This window comes from Apiospora aurea (genome assembly GCF_038362705.1).
Source record: "Apiospora aurea strain CBS 24483 chromosome Unknown utg000005l_segment0_segment0, whole genome shotgun sequence".
Taxonomy (NCBI): domain Eukaryota; kingdom Fungi; phylum Ascomycota; class Sordariomycetes; order Amphisphaeriales; family Apiosporaceae; genus Apiospora; species Apiospora aurea.
This window is the reverse complement of record NW_027117392.1, coordinates 2,887,130-2,903,724: the sequence shown is the minus strand read 5'-3', so window position 1 is coordinate 2,903,724 and position 16,595 is coordinate 2,887,130. Positions and strand designations below refer to the sequence as shown.

Below are 16,595 nucleotides of genomic sequence, written 5' to 3'. Positions count from 1 at the left end.
TATGTGGATTCGACATATTGGAACGGGGCAAGCAGATGAGGCCATATATATAGGCCATGTTCAAGGCGACCGACATATCGCCCATGGCTGGAGGGGATATTGACATAGGCGTCTGTGGCAGCCGCCCGAGCAATCAAAGCCTAGCTCTCACGGAGAGATGATCATGGGCGTATTGCAGGGTGGGCAGGCTGCCTCCTAGGCGTAGCACCGGGCAGTGGCAGTAATGGAAATTGAAAGCGTTGCAAGGGGAAAGAGCCGTCCAACCCAGCCAACCTTATTTTCAACATCATCGCCACCACCAACATCGAAAGCGACAACAGACAGTTCACCTGTTCCCACACTAGCCACGATGCTAGCATATGCTACAGAAGTTTCCCGCGGACGGCGTCTGTACCCCCTTTCCCTCTCCCCTTTTGGCCTGCATGTGTGGTGCCGACACATGCGTGCAAGACGGTAGAGCAATTGCACTCGTTGTAATCATGCACGGGCCTTACTTACGGCGCCGTCAGGACGGGTTGGCCCAATACCGGGAAACGAAGGCTATATCCCGTGTTTACCGAACTCGTCGATTATATCATACAAAAGTGACCGAGTACCACTGGGTGTGCGTCGTTTCCCTACGTGCTGCCCACCGGATTAAGTTTTGTTTCGTGGCCAAAGAAGATGACGGCTTTACCGAGCACAAATACAAGTCAGCGTGGCGTGGACGGCAAGGGGGGAAATAGGGCAAGGAAACCAAGCTCTGGATAGCGGTAGCAGCGTGGCTGAGAAACCAACTCTGCTCCCCTGACTAAGTGGACACATACATACCTCACATGACTAATAAGAAAGAGATCGTTGGCGCCTCGTTCTCATCACAACTAAATCGGTCAGACATCACAGACACGGCACTAAAGCATGCAAATTTGAGTAAAATGATTAACCGAGAGGGAACCCCCCCCCCATTGCGGGAAGGCTCCCATGTATTTGTTATGATGCGGGGGATCACTTGGCAGAACCTGGCAAAGCTGACAGACGTACCGCCCATCGCCAATCTATTCCGACTTACGCCTCCCTTGTTCATCAACATCCAGTAGACTGTGGCGACCGGGCAAGGCAACAAAAAGCATTTCGGAGACGTCGTCGTTCTCATTATCAACTTTTAGAAATACACAAAGTGCAACCAGGACCAGACCCCAAACTCCGAAGTGATGATATCCTTCACTCCCCTAAAGTCTACTGCTTATCCCGGAGGTGGCGGGGCACATATTTGCCAGGGGCCGCAGACGCACGAAGCGGCTCAGCCGCCGGCGTTGTGGCCGGCTCCTCACCGCGGCGAGGAGCAGGGCCAGCGCCCGAAGCAGCACGGCTGGGAGGAGCGCTGTCTCTGCTGGGAGCGCCGCCAGATGCGGCCTTGGCAGCCTCACGCTCGCGCCATGATGGTTTTCCACCCGCAAGGTTGAGGCGGGGTGGGCCGGCCGACGGACGGTCGCCAGTCGGTCGGTCGTTGGATTCGGGACGCTCCATGGGGGAAGCCGTGCGGACAGGCAGATCGGCAGCAGCCCGTCCTGCGCTCTCTCTCTCGCGCCACTTGCCTGCTCCAGGAAGGTTGAGCGCCGGGCGACGGCTGTCTGAGTCGGTCCGCTCCATAGAAACAGGCTCGCGTCTGGGAACGGAAGCAGAGGCCTTCTCGGCATTGCGTCGGGCCATAGCCTCTTCTTCTCGGCGAGCCTGAAGGGCCGCCTTCTCGAGAGCCTCTTGGCGATCCTTCTCGCGCTGCTCCTTGAGCTTTGCCATCTCCGCACGCTTGGCTTCGGCGCGCTTCTCTGCCAGTTCCTTCTCCTCGGCGGCACGCTCCTCGGCCTCCCGAAGCTCGCGCTCCTTCTCCTCGCGCTCCCGCTTCTCGCGGAGCTTTCTCTCGCGATACTCCTTCTTACGAGCGGCAATCTGTCTCTCGAGTTCTCTCTCGGCGTCACGTTGGCGCTTCTCAAATTCGTCTCGGCGACGCTCCTTCATAGACTTCACATAAGTCTCGTACTGGGGCACCAAGCGCTCGAGTCGGTGCTTGAGCTCGACGCTCTCCTTATGCTTGGCCTTTGACTCGGCAAGGGTATCAGTCTTCATCTTCTCGTAAGCAGCAATATCGTGATCTCGTTGCTTGGCGTAGTCTTCGGGGAGTTTCTTGGACTCCTCCTTGCGGAAGGCTCGCTCAAGATGATCAATACGCTTGCCGGTAATGCGGAGCTTCTCATTGACATCGTTCTTCTCGCGTTCCAATTGAGCCAGCTTCATGGCCCGCAGGCGGTTGGTGTCAAGATCGTCAAGGTTCTCAATATCAATGTCAATGGCATTGGGTCCGATCTTGAGGTCGGCAATCTGCTTCTTGAGTTCTTCCTTGCGGACGCGTTCACGTTCGTCACGGAGACGCTTTTCCTCACGCTCCTTCTGTTCCTGAGCAAGACGTCGCTCCTCGGCCTCGGCCAGAGCCTGCTCCTGGAGTCTCTTCTGGCGAGCCTTCTCCTTCTCCCTCTTGGCATGGAGCTCTGAAGCCTCCTCCTTACGCTTCTGAATGATGTCCTTGCGGAGCAAGATTGCGTGGTGTTCTTCATCAGCACCAGCCTTGGCTCGGGCAAGAGCAGCTTCGTGGGCCTTCATACGAGCCTCGTTGTAAGTGGGATCGATGTAGAAGCAAGTAGTGTGAAGGCACTTGGCCAGGCGGACGAGCTGGGAGCGGACAATCTCAGAGGGGGTGTTTTGCAGACGCTGGACAGTGCCAGTCTCGCTCTCAGCAGAGCCACCGGCAGAGCCAGCGTGGGAAGCCTTCGAAGAGGAGAACACATCGGTGTCAAAGCTGAGTACACCGGTAGCGTGGTCCATACGGATGGACAAGTCGCCCTTCTTGTTTCCATTCATGATGAACTTCTCAATAGTGCCACGGCTGATTTGGTAAGGGTCAGGGAACTCGGCAAGGCTCTCGACGAAGCTGAGGTCTACAGTCTCGTACACCTGAGACAGCTGCTGGAACAGACGTGTGAGAATGACCTGCTGCAGAGGCAGAATGTACTTCTCCATCTCCGCATCGGCACCAATCTTGGCGAGAATGGGGGAGATCTTCTGGCAAATGGAGAGAGGATGGAAGTCGACCTCGAGAATGTTGTAAAGATCGCGAATCTCGGGGCGTGCTCTCTTCAGGAGGGACTTGGACAAGGCATCACGGAAAAGGACAGCACGAGTAGGGGCCGAGGACATGCCCAGCAGGTGTGTCAGACGCGAGTTCTTGTTCTTTCGGGCCTCGTCGAAATCAACCATGGCGCCCCGCGATCGCGAGGTGCTGATGACGGGAATGGAGAGAGCAGACAAGAGCACGAAAGAAGCAGCCTTCTGGAGATCGGCATCAGTGGCAGAAGGGTTCTCGGACTTCTTGCTCTGCCCGGTAGCTACCAGCATGGCAGACTGGCGGAGAAGGTTGTAGTATCTAGACCAAGCAGCAGCATGGAAAAGGTAGTTTTCGCCGACGAGGAAAATGCGAGTGAGCTTCTCATAGTAGTTGGCCATCATGATGTTCTTGGCAGGCCTCTTGCTAAGGTTAAGCAGTGTGTGGATGTCCTCGACACTTCGGAAAGCCTCTTGCCAGAGTTCAAGCTCGACAGCAACGTTGAGCTGCTGGAAACGAGTTTCGAGATGGCGCTGCAGAGTGTCCGGGTCGTTCAGGTTGATGGCATGCATCTGCGACGAGTACTTGGCCGCCGTCTGGACATGGTTTCGCAAGAGCTCGCAAAGTCGGCGGAACTCGGTCTTTCGTGCGTGCTTGAGGCAGAAGTCGAAAGCCTGCATGGCAGTGCTCTGATACAGGATCTCGAGCCGGGCATTGTTACGCAGAATGTCCAGAACCGTCCGGTAGGCCTCCCACAGAAACTTGAGCCAAGGTGTGATGATGGCACGGTCAGTGCGGTCCTTTGATTGTTCGCTGGATACGGTGGCGAGCAGGATAGATTCGGGGGTCTCGGTCGCTTCGAGATCGTCGATGTTGGCGGATGTTTCAGTGAGTTCATCGGCCTTCTGCTGAGCCACAGTGACCTTCTCGACAGCCAGCTCGATGAACTTCTTGAGGATAAGTTCGATGGTGGCGACATTAGTGTTCTGGGCGATGTTCTTGTACGAGTAAAGGGCATCCTTGGCAACCTTGCCCTTCTTCTGGTCGACAGAGAGCTCGACCAGGAGCATCATAACGGGCTCAAGGGAGGCGATGGGGACATTTCGAGAGCGCTTGGAGGTGACATGGTCGTGGAGAAGGGTCAGGGCAGCCGGGGCTTGGCCGACGCCCATGAGCTCCTGTGCTCTTTTGAGAACATTCTCAGGCTTTTGATGCGGGGGGAGGCGGCATCGTGGCGATGATTTGCTGTTGTTGCCAACAGATGCCCGTCGACGAGATGTCTGATTGTATGAGGGGCTTGTAGTGTGAAGAGAATTTGTGACAACACAATAATCTTGTGGGTAGGTTTGGGAAAGCGCGGGTGCGGGGCTGCCTGGGCTGGGCTCGTTTTTTTTCTCTCTCGCTTAAGCCCGGAGATGTCCCGGCTGAGCAGCCAGGCTAGAAAAAAAATCCCAGAGAGGGAGAATCACGTGAGCTTCACCTAAAAAACACCAAACACCCGACCTCAACACCACCAACAGACAGCGCCAAAACCCGTTCGACGTCAACAGACGATGGTTCTGGACACTACAAGCGTGTGATTACTGCTGATGGCAATGTTGACCAATGCACTGAGCGAAATTGCCGCGCTGGCCAGGTAGGTAGATAGGTAGGTAGGTAGTTACCTCTTACAATGTACCAACCTGAAGTCAAAATTTCACAGCACCCGGACAATGATGAAATGATACAAAATGACAAAGGCTTTGGGCTGGCTGCACAGAGGCACTGACCAGGGCCTGGGACAAGCGCCCATGCTAATCGAAAGGGGGCTCTCTGGGTACATGTATGCAATCACATCAGCCAACATATTGGCGAAAATCAGAATACCATTTTGCTGGCATTGGAAGCAGCAAATACTGTCGCAGCATGCTCGCTTGCAGTATTCATCGCAGGGCACTTCCAGGAGGCAGGAAACAGAGGGCGGCGGTGTCCTTTCTACCCGAGGTTAAAATGAGCTTATTGATGGCTGGGTTTCCTGCTTGCTGCTGGCCCTGAAGCATTGGAAGTGCTTAGACGCGAGCGCGAGAGGACACCCACCCTTATGATATACGCGCGCATCGTTGAATACAGCACTGAGGTATTAGTAGGCAACCGAGCCAGTCTACTTATCCATACCCAAGAAATAATTCAATCCAGTTGAATGCATTGTGTTGAAACGAGGACTTGCACAATCGGAAACGGGTATTTAGATAGCAGCTACTAAAAGTTTTGCCTGCTCGACCAAGTATCTCCGTGTCGGATATGTGGGGTATCTCTGCAATAGGAAAGTACTTACTATCTATTCCACCGCCTAACCGTACTGTCCCTGCTATGTATGTATTTGATGCATGTTCATCTCGTTTGAGAGGGGCATCGTGGTCTGCAGGTCCCAACAATTGCGAGGTTGATACTTCACCACGGAAAAACCGACCGTTGGCCATCATTGTTATCGAACAAGCAAGCTCATACCTAACCGATCGGTCGATTACATGTACGTAGGGATTCTGACCAGCAGACCAACAGGGAAAGCACCTGTCTGTTGATCCCCGAGTTGATACACCTACAGAGCAGAACAAAACCGCCGGCCCCACTGAACTGACGCCGACTGTGCTGATTGCTTCTCGAACATGACACGGGTGTTGTGTCTTGACTGGATACATGTACTCACCAAGGCGTTGTTGGACGGCTTGGCCTGAGCAATGCGGGGGGCACCTCGATTTGAGACAGCGCAGGCTCACGATGGGGGCACCGCCGACTTGTATATATACCTATATGTTGGTATGATATGCATTGTGTGTGTCTGTATTGGCCCAAGAGAGGCCCCTATTCGGAAGATGGCTATGCATTTCCAATGCGGTCTGTGAATGAAGGGCCTATGCGCGCTATTATTTAATGTTATTTTGGGTTCGACAGGGGGAGGGGAGAGAATCCGCGAGATCAGACGAGAGACCAAGGCGAGACGGATTGAATTAAAAAAAAAAGAAAGGGAAAGGGAAAAAAAAATCGAGTTTGTTGACCTAGGCCATTTGAGGATTATGTCGCAGGTAGATTAACACGACTGTACATCCATTGACGGTCGATCAATAGCAACGCGTGCTAGAGGAACAGATGCGATGGCCGTTGCAAAGTAGCTCGGTCTGTTCGCCGTCTCAAGCACTACTATTGCTTGCCAGAATGGAGACCAGGGCGACGGGCAATTTCCCAGAGCTGCAGGCCCCGGCAGGGCCCCCGTACACCGTAGCACTCTAGCCCTATCCATTTATCAGTCCGCATTGCGACCATTGAGCATGAGGCCTGGCGGGCATGGGCAAAGGACCAGCCAGCCAGCTCGACCAGCAAACCAATCACCCCTGGGTGCCAGGATCAAATTTCCAGAACTGCCCGGTCTTTATTAGCCCCCCCTCCCCGGTCTGGGTACAGCCCGTACAGTACATGTACCGACCCAGTCGACCCAGTCTACCCAGTCTGGCTCCCCCGTCTGCCCGTTTGGCCTTAGCTTCTGCAATGCGCCTGTCCAGTCAACCTCTCTTTTTCTCTTTCCCCCGTACCTGCTCGTAGGTAGGGCACTCGTACCTCTTTTCCTTCCCTCACATTGTCACTTGTCGCAGCTTCGACAATCAGCGCGCTCCCTTCTATTGTCGTCGTCTCAGAGCATCGTGCCTCTCGTGGCCTTGTCCGGCGAATTCATCTATCCACGACCCGAGTCGTCTAATTCTGTAAGTTTCCATTTTCTCCTTTTTTTTCTCGCCCCCTTGCGAACATGGCAACCCAGAGACGGAGAGGGAGGGAGAGACAGAGAGAGTCCAGTCGGAGTTTCGGTATGCTGCCTGGACGACACAAACACCACACGGTCGGTTTGCCTCGCTTGGCGTCGTTACGGCCCCGAAGGGGGGATTGCACAAGACACAAGACAGGACAGGAGTGCGTCTGGGAAGCGACAAGACACAGACGGACGACCTGTACAGCTCAGCATCATCGCCAACCCGACCATGGCCTCTCTCTGTTTCCAAATCAAACCCCTGCCAAACAAAAATCAAATACAACCGAAAAATAAAACCAGTCAACACCATCAACAATGGCAACTAACCGACAATTCCATGCAGCTTCTTCTTCACCTGCTTCATCCCCGGAGCAACCTCCTTGCCGCCGTCAACAAGCCGCTCGTTCTCCCTCATCGACTAGTAGAGCTGGTCCGAGCTCCGACCCGACGCCGACACCAGCGCCAGTAGCAGCTCCTGCACCTCCTCTTTCCCATCAACTTAATCCCCAATACCCTTTGCGGTCTGACCCTCGACCCCAATACCGGAGCGACTCCAATTCCTCGACCACTTCCACTACCATGCCTCAGTACACCTCCCGGGACGTCGGCGATCCTTCGCAAATCAAGAAGAACAAGCAATCAATGGCCGACCTCAAGCTGCGACGCCTGACGGAGCTTAACAGCCGTCTGCGAGAAGACCTTGAGCGAGAAAGAATCCCCCGTTTCGCAGGCTTCCAAAAGGTAATTCGCTACAAGCACACCACCCTCCCCCTGTGTTGATTCAGCAAACTAATTGATCCATGATAGTATCATCGCGTACTGCAACAGCACGCGTGACTACATGGTGCCTTCGGTATGGGGCGCCGTCCCCAGGGGCGAGGACCCCTACGCGCCACAGCAGAGTGGAGGATGTTGTTCGGTCATGTAGAGCCATGACTGAATTCGGACCCCGTCGGAGGGAACGGAGATCACAGGGGCGACTCAGTCATCCTAGTCTTACGCCGCGACGAACAGCAACACAAAGAGCAGGCAGGCTACTATTGCATTTTGATGAGCAGGAAGTGGGTGTGGACTGCTCGACCACCTACACCAGAACCCGTCCTCGACAGGCCAAGCCAAGCGCGGCCACGATCGAAGCAGGCGGGATAATACCACCAAGAGCAACAGCCGCGGATACCCCCAGGAGTTGAGGAGTGAGAGTTGAAATGCCTATGGAGATTCAGGGGAAGCTGGCACCATTTACGATAATCAACCAAGTTTCCTTTTGCTACGATGTATGTATTTCAGAGGGTTGGATGGGCCAAAAAGCGCCCGCCCATTGCAAACCGCAACGGAGGCAGGCCATTCGGGAAGCTCTTGAGCATGTATTACTTTTAGTTCCGGCCTGTACTCTCTTTCTTTTCGACTATTCTTGAATCAATGAGCAAAAACAAACTCGTGAACTGGCCAGCCCTTGTTGGTCTGCAATATATAAACCTGGAGCACTCCCTCGCCCGCTATGTGACTGCTGCACCTCGTTCCACATGTCAGATGGAGTGGCATCTTCCATACTGCGCAGCATTCGTTAGCTCGGCCGGCAAGGTCGGTTCTCACGGAGATGCTATCTTTGATTGATCAGTCTAAACGAGAGTGGGGGAATATGATGAGTAGGCGCATTGGTCTTGGATTGATCCTCCACTGCACACACACGATTGGACAGCAGGAGGCCTGGCGAGTGCTCATCAACTGTCTAGCTTGGTACGGGTTGACAGGGCCGTAACAGGGAACAGAGTGAACCTCTATAGCCTGTGGCCTCACCTATCGTGACGCCAAACTTGAGATGAACGGCTGTTACGGGATCGCGAAGCCGGCCGACCCGCCGATGGAGCCTGCGCGGACGTAATTCATACCGAGGCCATGGTAAGCATGGTCCTTGTGTACCTACCTACCTACCTAGTTAGCACGTAGTGCCTAACCATACATTATGAGGTATTGCACCGATTTAGCAACGATGGACAAAACTCTCCCAATCGAAACCCAAAGGAATGAAAGCATGGGGTACGTTCCTGGCGAGAGAGTGTCTGCGTTGCAGAGTCCCGGAATTTGACGCGTTCCCACTGGCGGCCGTCCCTGGTGCTGTCAGGCTGTGCGTGTCACGCCAATTCGGTAGCACCCGTAGTAATTTAGGCGTTGAATGACGCAGGTCGTTGCACATCTTTCTTTCCCACCTTACCATTCCGATTCCGAGACAGTGGACAGCGCCATCAAAACCCCCCGTCCCTTGGGAAGAACCAGGTTATCAAATTTGCGACGCGCAAGCTGCATGCAGGGAAAATGGCCGAAATAACGAACTCTTCCTCCTCGGCGGCTCCCGCGTCGGCCCCCGCTCCGTCTGCGCCTGCGCCTGCGCCTGCGCCTGTGTCTGTGTCTGTGTCTGTGTCTGTGTCTGGCAGCAACGGCCATCTTCCCAACCCCGTGCTTCCCCGGGTGACAATCCGCTTCTGTACGCAATGCAAGTGGATGTTGAGAGCGGCCTATGTAAGTTCCATCCCTTCACTACCTCTGTTGCCGTCATCGCCGACGGCTAGACAAGCTGCTCTCTCCCATTGGGCACGGCTACGTATCCCGAACCCCTTCGTCCCTCCCGCGCCCTCCCCGTCGTCCGCCCCTGCTGCTATAACCCCCCACCTACACACGTCCACTTGACCATGCTTAAACTTTCCGCGAACCTCTTGGCCCGCCGCCCCTCTGATATATGCTTCATGACGGACGGCGAGAAAAACAAAACGAAACAAAAAACACCCGAGAACTGACACCTCGTTCCCTCACCCGCCAACCAGTATGCCCAGGAGCTCCTCTCGACCTTCTCCACGGGTCTGGGCGAGGTGGCCCTGCAGCCCTCGACGGGCGGGACCTTCATCGTCGAGATCCTAGCGGCCGTCGTGACCCCCACGGATGGCAACGACGATGATAACAAAAACGCACAACCGCTACAAGAACCCGCGCCTGCCGCCGCCGCCGCCACGACTGGCGTGGCCACCACCACCACGCAGCATCGTGTGCTCTGGGACCGCACGGTGGACGGCGGCTTCCCCGAGACCAAGGAATTGAAGCGCCGCGTGCGAGACGTGATCGAGCCCAACCGAGACCTGGGCCACGTCGACCGTGACCACGCGAGAAAGGCGAAGCCTGCTGCTGCTGCTGCTGCTGCTGCTGCTGCTACTTCTGACGCTTCTGCCCCTGCAGCACCACAAGAATCGACAGTGACGTCGTCGTCTTCTTCGTCAACCCCGACTGTCGTCCGAGATACTCCGCGCCAGGGGCAGTCGCATCCGCGCATGCCGGTGACAGAGGATGGGGCGAAGGACGCGGCCGGAGCAGTGTGCGAAGACTGCCAGTAGATGTAGATATATCTATCAAAAGAACTATGGAGAAGATGAAAGAGCAGACACTGTGGTGTAGAGGGGATGGCCAATTACGCTTACTCCGGATCTCTTCTTTACGCAAGCCATCCTTGCTGGGCCTGAAGCTCTCAGGACGGGTGGTGAAAGAGAAAGAAAAAGAAAAGAAAAATTCAGCAGCGGCCCATTTCCGCATTGTGTGAGGACCATCTGGAGGTGCAAAGCATACTGCATCACACCCTCAAGAATCACGCTCATAAGGAAATTGCTAATGACTCGGGCCTAGAGGAATAAATCAAGTGGTGCAGTGACAGTAGCTATGCAAAGTTGCGTGGAGTTACTACCTTCCACGCTGGCGAGATAGGAGGCAGAACAACCACCCCCTTCAGACATAGTTCACCAAGTAGACATCGCATAATAAATACCACCTAAAATAGTCGTTGCCCAGACTGTAAGACACTGGCGTAGTATATGATCGTGTCTGGTTGCTTTGGTTTGCAGACCGACCAGCAAAACATCCCAGTCCAAGTCTCATGGTGCATGAACTCACCCCAGAAATATGACCCCTTTTCTATGGACACAGGAGTTCACTCACTTTCGCACCCAGTAATAGCTGCTGACAGATCGTGGGTGAGTGGCTGCTGGAAACATCTACGGTCAATGAGCGCTCGGTACAGGATGCGCCTAATTGTATGAACGAGGCGACAGACAAAAACTTGCCTGGCCAAGCCCATGGCGTCGTAATGCCTCGAAGTTTACCCATTACCTCCTAGTGCTGATACAATTCGCATAGGGGCATACTGGCGAAACCTTCATGACCAACATTGGTATGCGAGTACGGGGCGAGATTTTCTCTTTGCGAGATCCAATGGGACGCATCCAAAATTCGCCCGGTTTGTGTTACGTTGCACTGAAAGCAGGTTTATTATGCAGAGGTGAATACCATTCGAGTCTAGTAGTAAGAAATAATGCTTGCTGCGCTCGCACAGTCACGTTGGCAAATGTAAGCAGAGAGATGAGCATAAGGATGCACAGAAATTTGGCCGGGGTGGAAATAAAACAGTCGGGGCTGTCCTGCAACGCTTTCATGTACACATGCGGTGGCGAACACAGAGGCTCGTGACGTTTCCATAATACGAAAAGCCTGGTTTTATTTGTTTTCGCGTAGTAGCAACATTCATCATCAACTCGACCGTCCATCCCATTCATCAGAGGTGCCGTCCTTGGCGTCAGGGAGGCCGCGGGGGAAGGAAGACTCCTCGTTGTCGTCGTAAGAGGTGTGATTCGTGGCATTATACTCGGACAGATTGTATGGAAGAAACGACTCGGGTTCGGAGTTATTCGGAGCCAGATTAGGCCAGGTACCAGAAAAGGCCCCTTCTTCATCGATTCGGCGTGTTTGAGGGTAGCTTGTGGGAAGCAATGCGCGTGTGATCGATCATCGACGGCCGAACCTAAATAGAGGAGGAAGTTCGTATAAATTCTTTTCACTTTCAGGGCTTGGATTTGATGCGGGGAGTCGCGAAACTGCTACCTCCTAGGCCGCCAACGTACTTTTGTTTCTTCTCTGCTGGTTTGAGAATCTATAGTGCAAGGTTGGATTAGCCGCAATCCAGAAGACAAACATGATTTGGGTAAACAAACCTGGAAGGAACACAGCAAGCTCTCGTCGACACTCATCATGGCACCGGCATTGTCGAACTCGCCGCAGTAGTTCGGTGCGCTGAACAAAGTGACCAGCTGGCGCTTGGAAAAGAATTCGTAACCATCCTCGACAACTTGGTGAGCTCGGCAAATCAGATCCATATCGTGCTTCTGCAGGAAGCGAGAGACAACATCCGGACCAAAAGTGAACGATACACCGCGATCATTTTCGCTCCAGCCAGTGATGTCCTTGTCGGGGTCAGACCACAGCAGATCACACAGAAGACCACAGTCAGGGATCTAGAGTTTCGCATTAGTACGATTCAGGCAGACTGCGCGTGGAAGTTGGGAGGCACAAGATGGAGGTTTACTGACATCCGTGGGACGCATGACGCGGCGAATCTGCTCCATGGAGTTCAGATCCGGGCTCAGGCCTCCGTGCATTGTGAAGATCTTCTCGTCAATGATGGCGGCGATAGGAAGGCAGTTGAAGCAGTCGGTGAACGTCTTCCATAACTTAATGTTGTAGCGGCGTTTGCACTCATCGTAGAAGCCGTAGATACGGTTGATCGAGGCACACTCGTGGTTGCCACGAAGAATGAAGAAGTTTTCCGGGTACTTGATCTTGTACGCCAGCAACAAGCAGATTGTTTCCAGAGACTGCTTGCCTCGATCCACGTAGTCGCCGAGAAAGAGGTAGTTGGCTTCCGGGGGGAAGCCACCATACTCAAACAGACGTAGCAGGTCATAGTATTGACCGTGGATATCGCCGCAAATCTAGAACATCGTGAGCAACCAGCCTGCCACTCAATCTCGCTTGACCTCGCAACATACCTTAATTGGAGCCTCGAGCTCTAACAAGATCGGCTGGCTGATGAAGATCTCCCTAGCCTTCGTGCACAGATAGCGGATCTCCGTCTCCAAAAGTTGAACCTGCTTGCCAGGTCGGCTTCCGCGAACCTCCAGAAGGCGGTCGATAATGGAGTCCAGGTCGACGTCGTGTTGGTCCGCCATCGTAAATCCTTCACCTGCCAGGGATATGGCCAAGAACGCCTTGTCGTTGGTAGGGAGTCAAGGCAGCAGAGAAAAGGAAGGGGTCGGTGTCGGGAAAGGTTACTACAGAGCCCGAATTAAGGACGATGCACTTCTCTGGGCTAAATGAAGGAGACGGTTTCATTAGTTCGGCATTCAATGGAGAAAAGGTCCAGAAACAAAAGAGCGAGAGCAAGTGGTGCATCTGATCCTCTGTGATCGATCATGTCGATACAAAACTGGAAGAGGAAGTAGCGTGGTGGGGAAGAGGGGATGACGCTGGGAGGTGGATTACGAAGGCGGCTACTGCAATGGGCGAAAAAGTGCAACCTTGGTACCAGCATGTATTGGAATTGGATGGCAACTCACGGGATGAAGTGATCACAGCCTGTGGCAGACCTCGCAACGAGTGCCCGCGGTTGGAAATTGGTATACTTTGCGCAGAAACGCCGATTTCACAACTTCGGTCGGAAGTGATGAGAACAAAGAGCGTCAAAAAAGCGTTGCGCAATGTTGACAGTCAGTTTTCGTCGCCTCGGATTTTTTTGGCGCTAGGGGCCTTTTCTTCTGCCAATCCTAAGGATGGGCAATCGTCGAAGAGGAAATCGCCAGATCGATTCAGACGTGGGGTAGAACAGCTAAACCGTGGGTAGCGACGGTAAATCGCTAGTCGCCGTCGTCAAGTCGGTCACAAGACAAGGGATGTTGTCTTGTAGAGCCGGGGAGTGGGAGGTAGATGGTGCTGTGCGTAGACAGACACCTGATTCGCCTGGTGCTGGTGAGTGATGGATGTCGTAAAGATGAAGAGCAAGATTTTTGTTGGGACGGGCGCGTTGCCGGGAGGGAAAAAAATAAAACAAAAAAATGACTGTTGCTGTCTTGATGGAATGGGATTCCAGAAAGCAGGTGTCAGGAGTGCGAATGTGTTTGAGTGAAAAGTGCGGTTCGTGTATCGCCTGCCAACAGGTTGTTGGAAAAAACAATGGGCAGTCTTCTTCTAGTCAAGGGCGGTCGGGTGGGAATCTGGTCCCCAGAGGATGCCGCGTCGCCAACAAGGCAAGAACGTCTCTTTCAAAACAATCGAGGAGGGTCGTCGTTTGCGCACAAAGGCAGGCTCACCGTGTCGAGAAGAGGGGGTTCTTCTCCAGTCAAGTCTTTCTGAAGTCGCCGCAGAGATGCACAGAAGACAGCAAAAGTGTTGTCGGTCGCCAGAGTCGGAAGAATGCTCTTGCCTGTTGTGAGGTTTGTCGCGGGGTCCAACTTTTCGCTTTTTGGAGAGAAGGAGAAAAGAGGATTTAGGAGGACCAGACTTTCGGGCTCAAGTCAAGTCAGGATTTGATCCAAACATCAGAAAATTGTTCGGGCCTTTGCTTTGCTGAGTGGACTTTGGGGGGAGACGGGGGACCGGGGGCCCGTTGGGTGGTGGTCTAGGAGCCTAGGAGCCTAGGCAGACAAAACAGCCAGCCAGTAGAGAGAGAGAGAGAGAGAGGCAGGCCGAGAGGGCGAGGGATTGAGGCAGAGGCACTGGGAAAAGAGGAAAAGAGGGAGGAGGGTTTCGCTTCTCTTGGTAGGTAGGTACAACAAGCAATCTACCTCCCTGATGTCGTCTCTTGATTGATTAGCATTGAACTATTCCATCCAATTCCTTGAACAGCGCTGCCTGTTCTTTCGAGGCTTTTCAGGTCATCATGATATGTCTGTACTATTGCTTCGCTTTCAGTTCTATTCCAATGTACATGCACGAAATATCCCCTTGTCGGATGGAGCTTCAAAAGTGTGCGTGTGCATGTGCGTGTGCGTGTGCGTGTGCGTGTTGCTTCTATCTACATTACATAGTCACAGCGGCATCCATCACCACATAATAATGGACAATAGGTGGTGGTGTGCAGTTTATACCTACAGACATACATAACCCACCTACATGTACCTACATCCAGCTGCGCGTACAGTACATGCACGTCTCTGGACCTGCTCTGGCCTCGACCTCGCTCGATTCAATGTTGTTTGTCCCTTATTCTCTCTCTGCCTCTGCCGACGCCTCGCCCCTTCCACTAAAAGACCGTAAACCGAGAAGCTACCCAGCCAGGGCGCGCGGCGTGCAGTGAAAACCAGGGGGGGCAGACTTTCAGTTGCAGGTTTCATCGTCCTCATTGGGCAGGCAGAGGCAGTGCAAATGGCTCGAGAGGACTATTTTAGCCCAACACTCCACCACCACCACCTCGACCACCACCTCCCACTTGGCCTGCCTGCCTACCTGGCGGTCCTGGCCCGCCTGCAGACCTCTCACCACCTCCGCCTTGGCCTAGACAGCCAACCGAAACAAGCAGCAAGCCAGTCTACCAGTCTACCAGTCCTGCTTCCCCGGGAGACGGCTGGATATGACTGCCTTCATTATTGCATGCGTATATCCTCCAACTCAGCACCTACCTCTCTACCTCTCTACCTCTCTATCTGAAGACAGCTCCGACGGGAGCCATATCTCTGGAAAACCTCTCACTTAGTGCGCCGGTCCCAGCCCTGTCTGTCGATCGCCAGGCTCGGTTCCGTCCCGTCTGCATCTCTACTCCTTCATACCTACCTTTGACCCTACTACATACATAGAACGACGGACAGGCTGGTGATTGCGATTGCCTTGTATCATGCAACGGTCCCTCGTTCTCCTCGATCTTTGTTACATATCATAATATGCGCAAACACCCAGGCCGACATGTATGTAGACGGACAGACACAAAGGCCCAGCATGCAGGCCCCTTGTTGGTTCTGGTTCTGGTTCTAGTTCTATGTAGTTCTGGTTCTGGTCCTGGTCCTGGTCCTGGTCTTGGTCCTGGTCCTGGTCCTCCGTCTCCCCTCCCAATCCCCCATCCTCATGCAGGCGAGCGTATTCTCTGCCCAGCCGGCTCACTCAAGGTTGTGCGTTCGGTGGTCTAACAAGCAGCGCGACGCGCCACCACGGCCCTGCAAAGCCCTCCAACACTCATCGTTCCCACTTCATCGCATCTCTTCCGAGCCTCCACAGCTAGGATAGGAGGTTGCCGTTCTTTTTTATCCTTTTTCATTTCTTTGCTTAGAAGAAAAGAAGGTTTCCAGGGAGCCAGGCGAAATTCCAATGAAACTCAAGGTCCAGGGTTTCTGATCGGGTTCACAATTCTTGCTGCCCGATTGATTTGACAGAAATTGCCATAACCAAACATCGGCAAGTAGGTGCCGACGCTCGGGGCTGTTTCGTTATTTTTTTATTGTTCTCGCAATCCTCTTCAGCATCAGAGCAAGAGAGGACTTTCCCGTGGTCTGTCTGCCTTTGGAGTCTGCCGAAGGTGGTCCGAATTAGGCAAAGATGCAAAGCAGCTGGTTCAAATTGGAACTCTCCCACCACCGCCTCGCCCCCTTTATTGGGGGCAAGAAAAAGAAGGAAAAAAACGAAGAAGAAGAAGGAACAGTAGGTACATGTCAAGTAAAAGCCACGCCGCCTCGAGTCCGAGGCCGACATTTGATCTGTTTGATACTATCCGTAGCTCCACTTGGTGTTTGCCGGTGGGCTTGACTCGCCCTCGTGATAGGAATCAGCTACACTACACATTGATCTATGTACCTGCCGCGATCGCTCTGGTGTGCGCCCGTTTCGTCTCGG

General features: G+C 53.7%; 4 protein-coding genes across 4 annotated transcripts; 2 read left to right on the top strand and 2 right to left on the bottom strand.

Annotated features, from left to right (window-relative positions):
• Window positions 1-1,215: 1,215 nt before the first annotated feature.
• On the bottom strand, window positions 1,216-4,305 carry PG986_007447 (uncharacterized protein; the record flags this gene model as incomplete). Its single annotated transcript, XM_066843669.1, has 1 exon — window positions 1,216-4,305. The coding sequence occupies one exon, from the start codon at window positions 4,303-4,305 to the stop codon at window positions 1,216-1,218; it is 3,090 nt and encodes a 1,029-aa protein (XP_066699781.1).
• A 2,921-nt stretch (window positions 4,306-7,226) lies between these two features.
• PG986_007446 (GGL domain-containing protein) lies at window positions 7,227-7,691 on the top strand (the record flags this gene model as incomplete). Its single annotated transcript, XM_066843668.1, has 1 exon — window positions 7,227-7,691. One exon carries the CDS (start codon window positions 7,227-7,229, stop codon window positions 7,689-7,691), a length of 465 nt encoding a protein of 154 aa, XP_066699780.1.
• Window positions 7,692-9,224: 1,533 nt separating this feature from the next.
• On the top strand, window positions 9,225-10,291 carry PG986_007445 (uncharacterized protein; the record flags this gene model as incomplete). Its single annotated transcript, XM_066843667.1, has 2 exons — window positions 9,225-9,428; window positions 9,731-10,291. 2 exons carry the CDS (start codon window positions 9,225-9,227, stop codon window positions 10,289-10,291), a joined length of 765 nt encoding a protein of 254 aa, XP_066699779.1.
• Window positions 10,292-11,784: 1,493 nt separating this feature from the next.
• PG986_007444 (uncharacterized protein) lies at window positions 11,785-12,949 on the bottom strand (the record flags this gene model as incomplete). Its single annotated transcript, XM_066843666.1, has 4 exons — window positions 11,785-11,874; window positions 11,936-12,235; window positions 12,311-12,712; window positions 12,770-12,949. 4 exons carry the CDS (start codon window positions 12,947-12,949, stop codon window positions 11,785-11,787), a joined length of 972 nt encoding a protein of 323 aa, XP_066699778.1.
• Window positions 12,950-16,595: the final 3,646 nt, after the last annotated feature.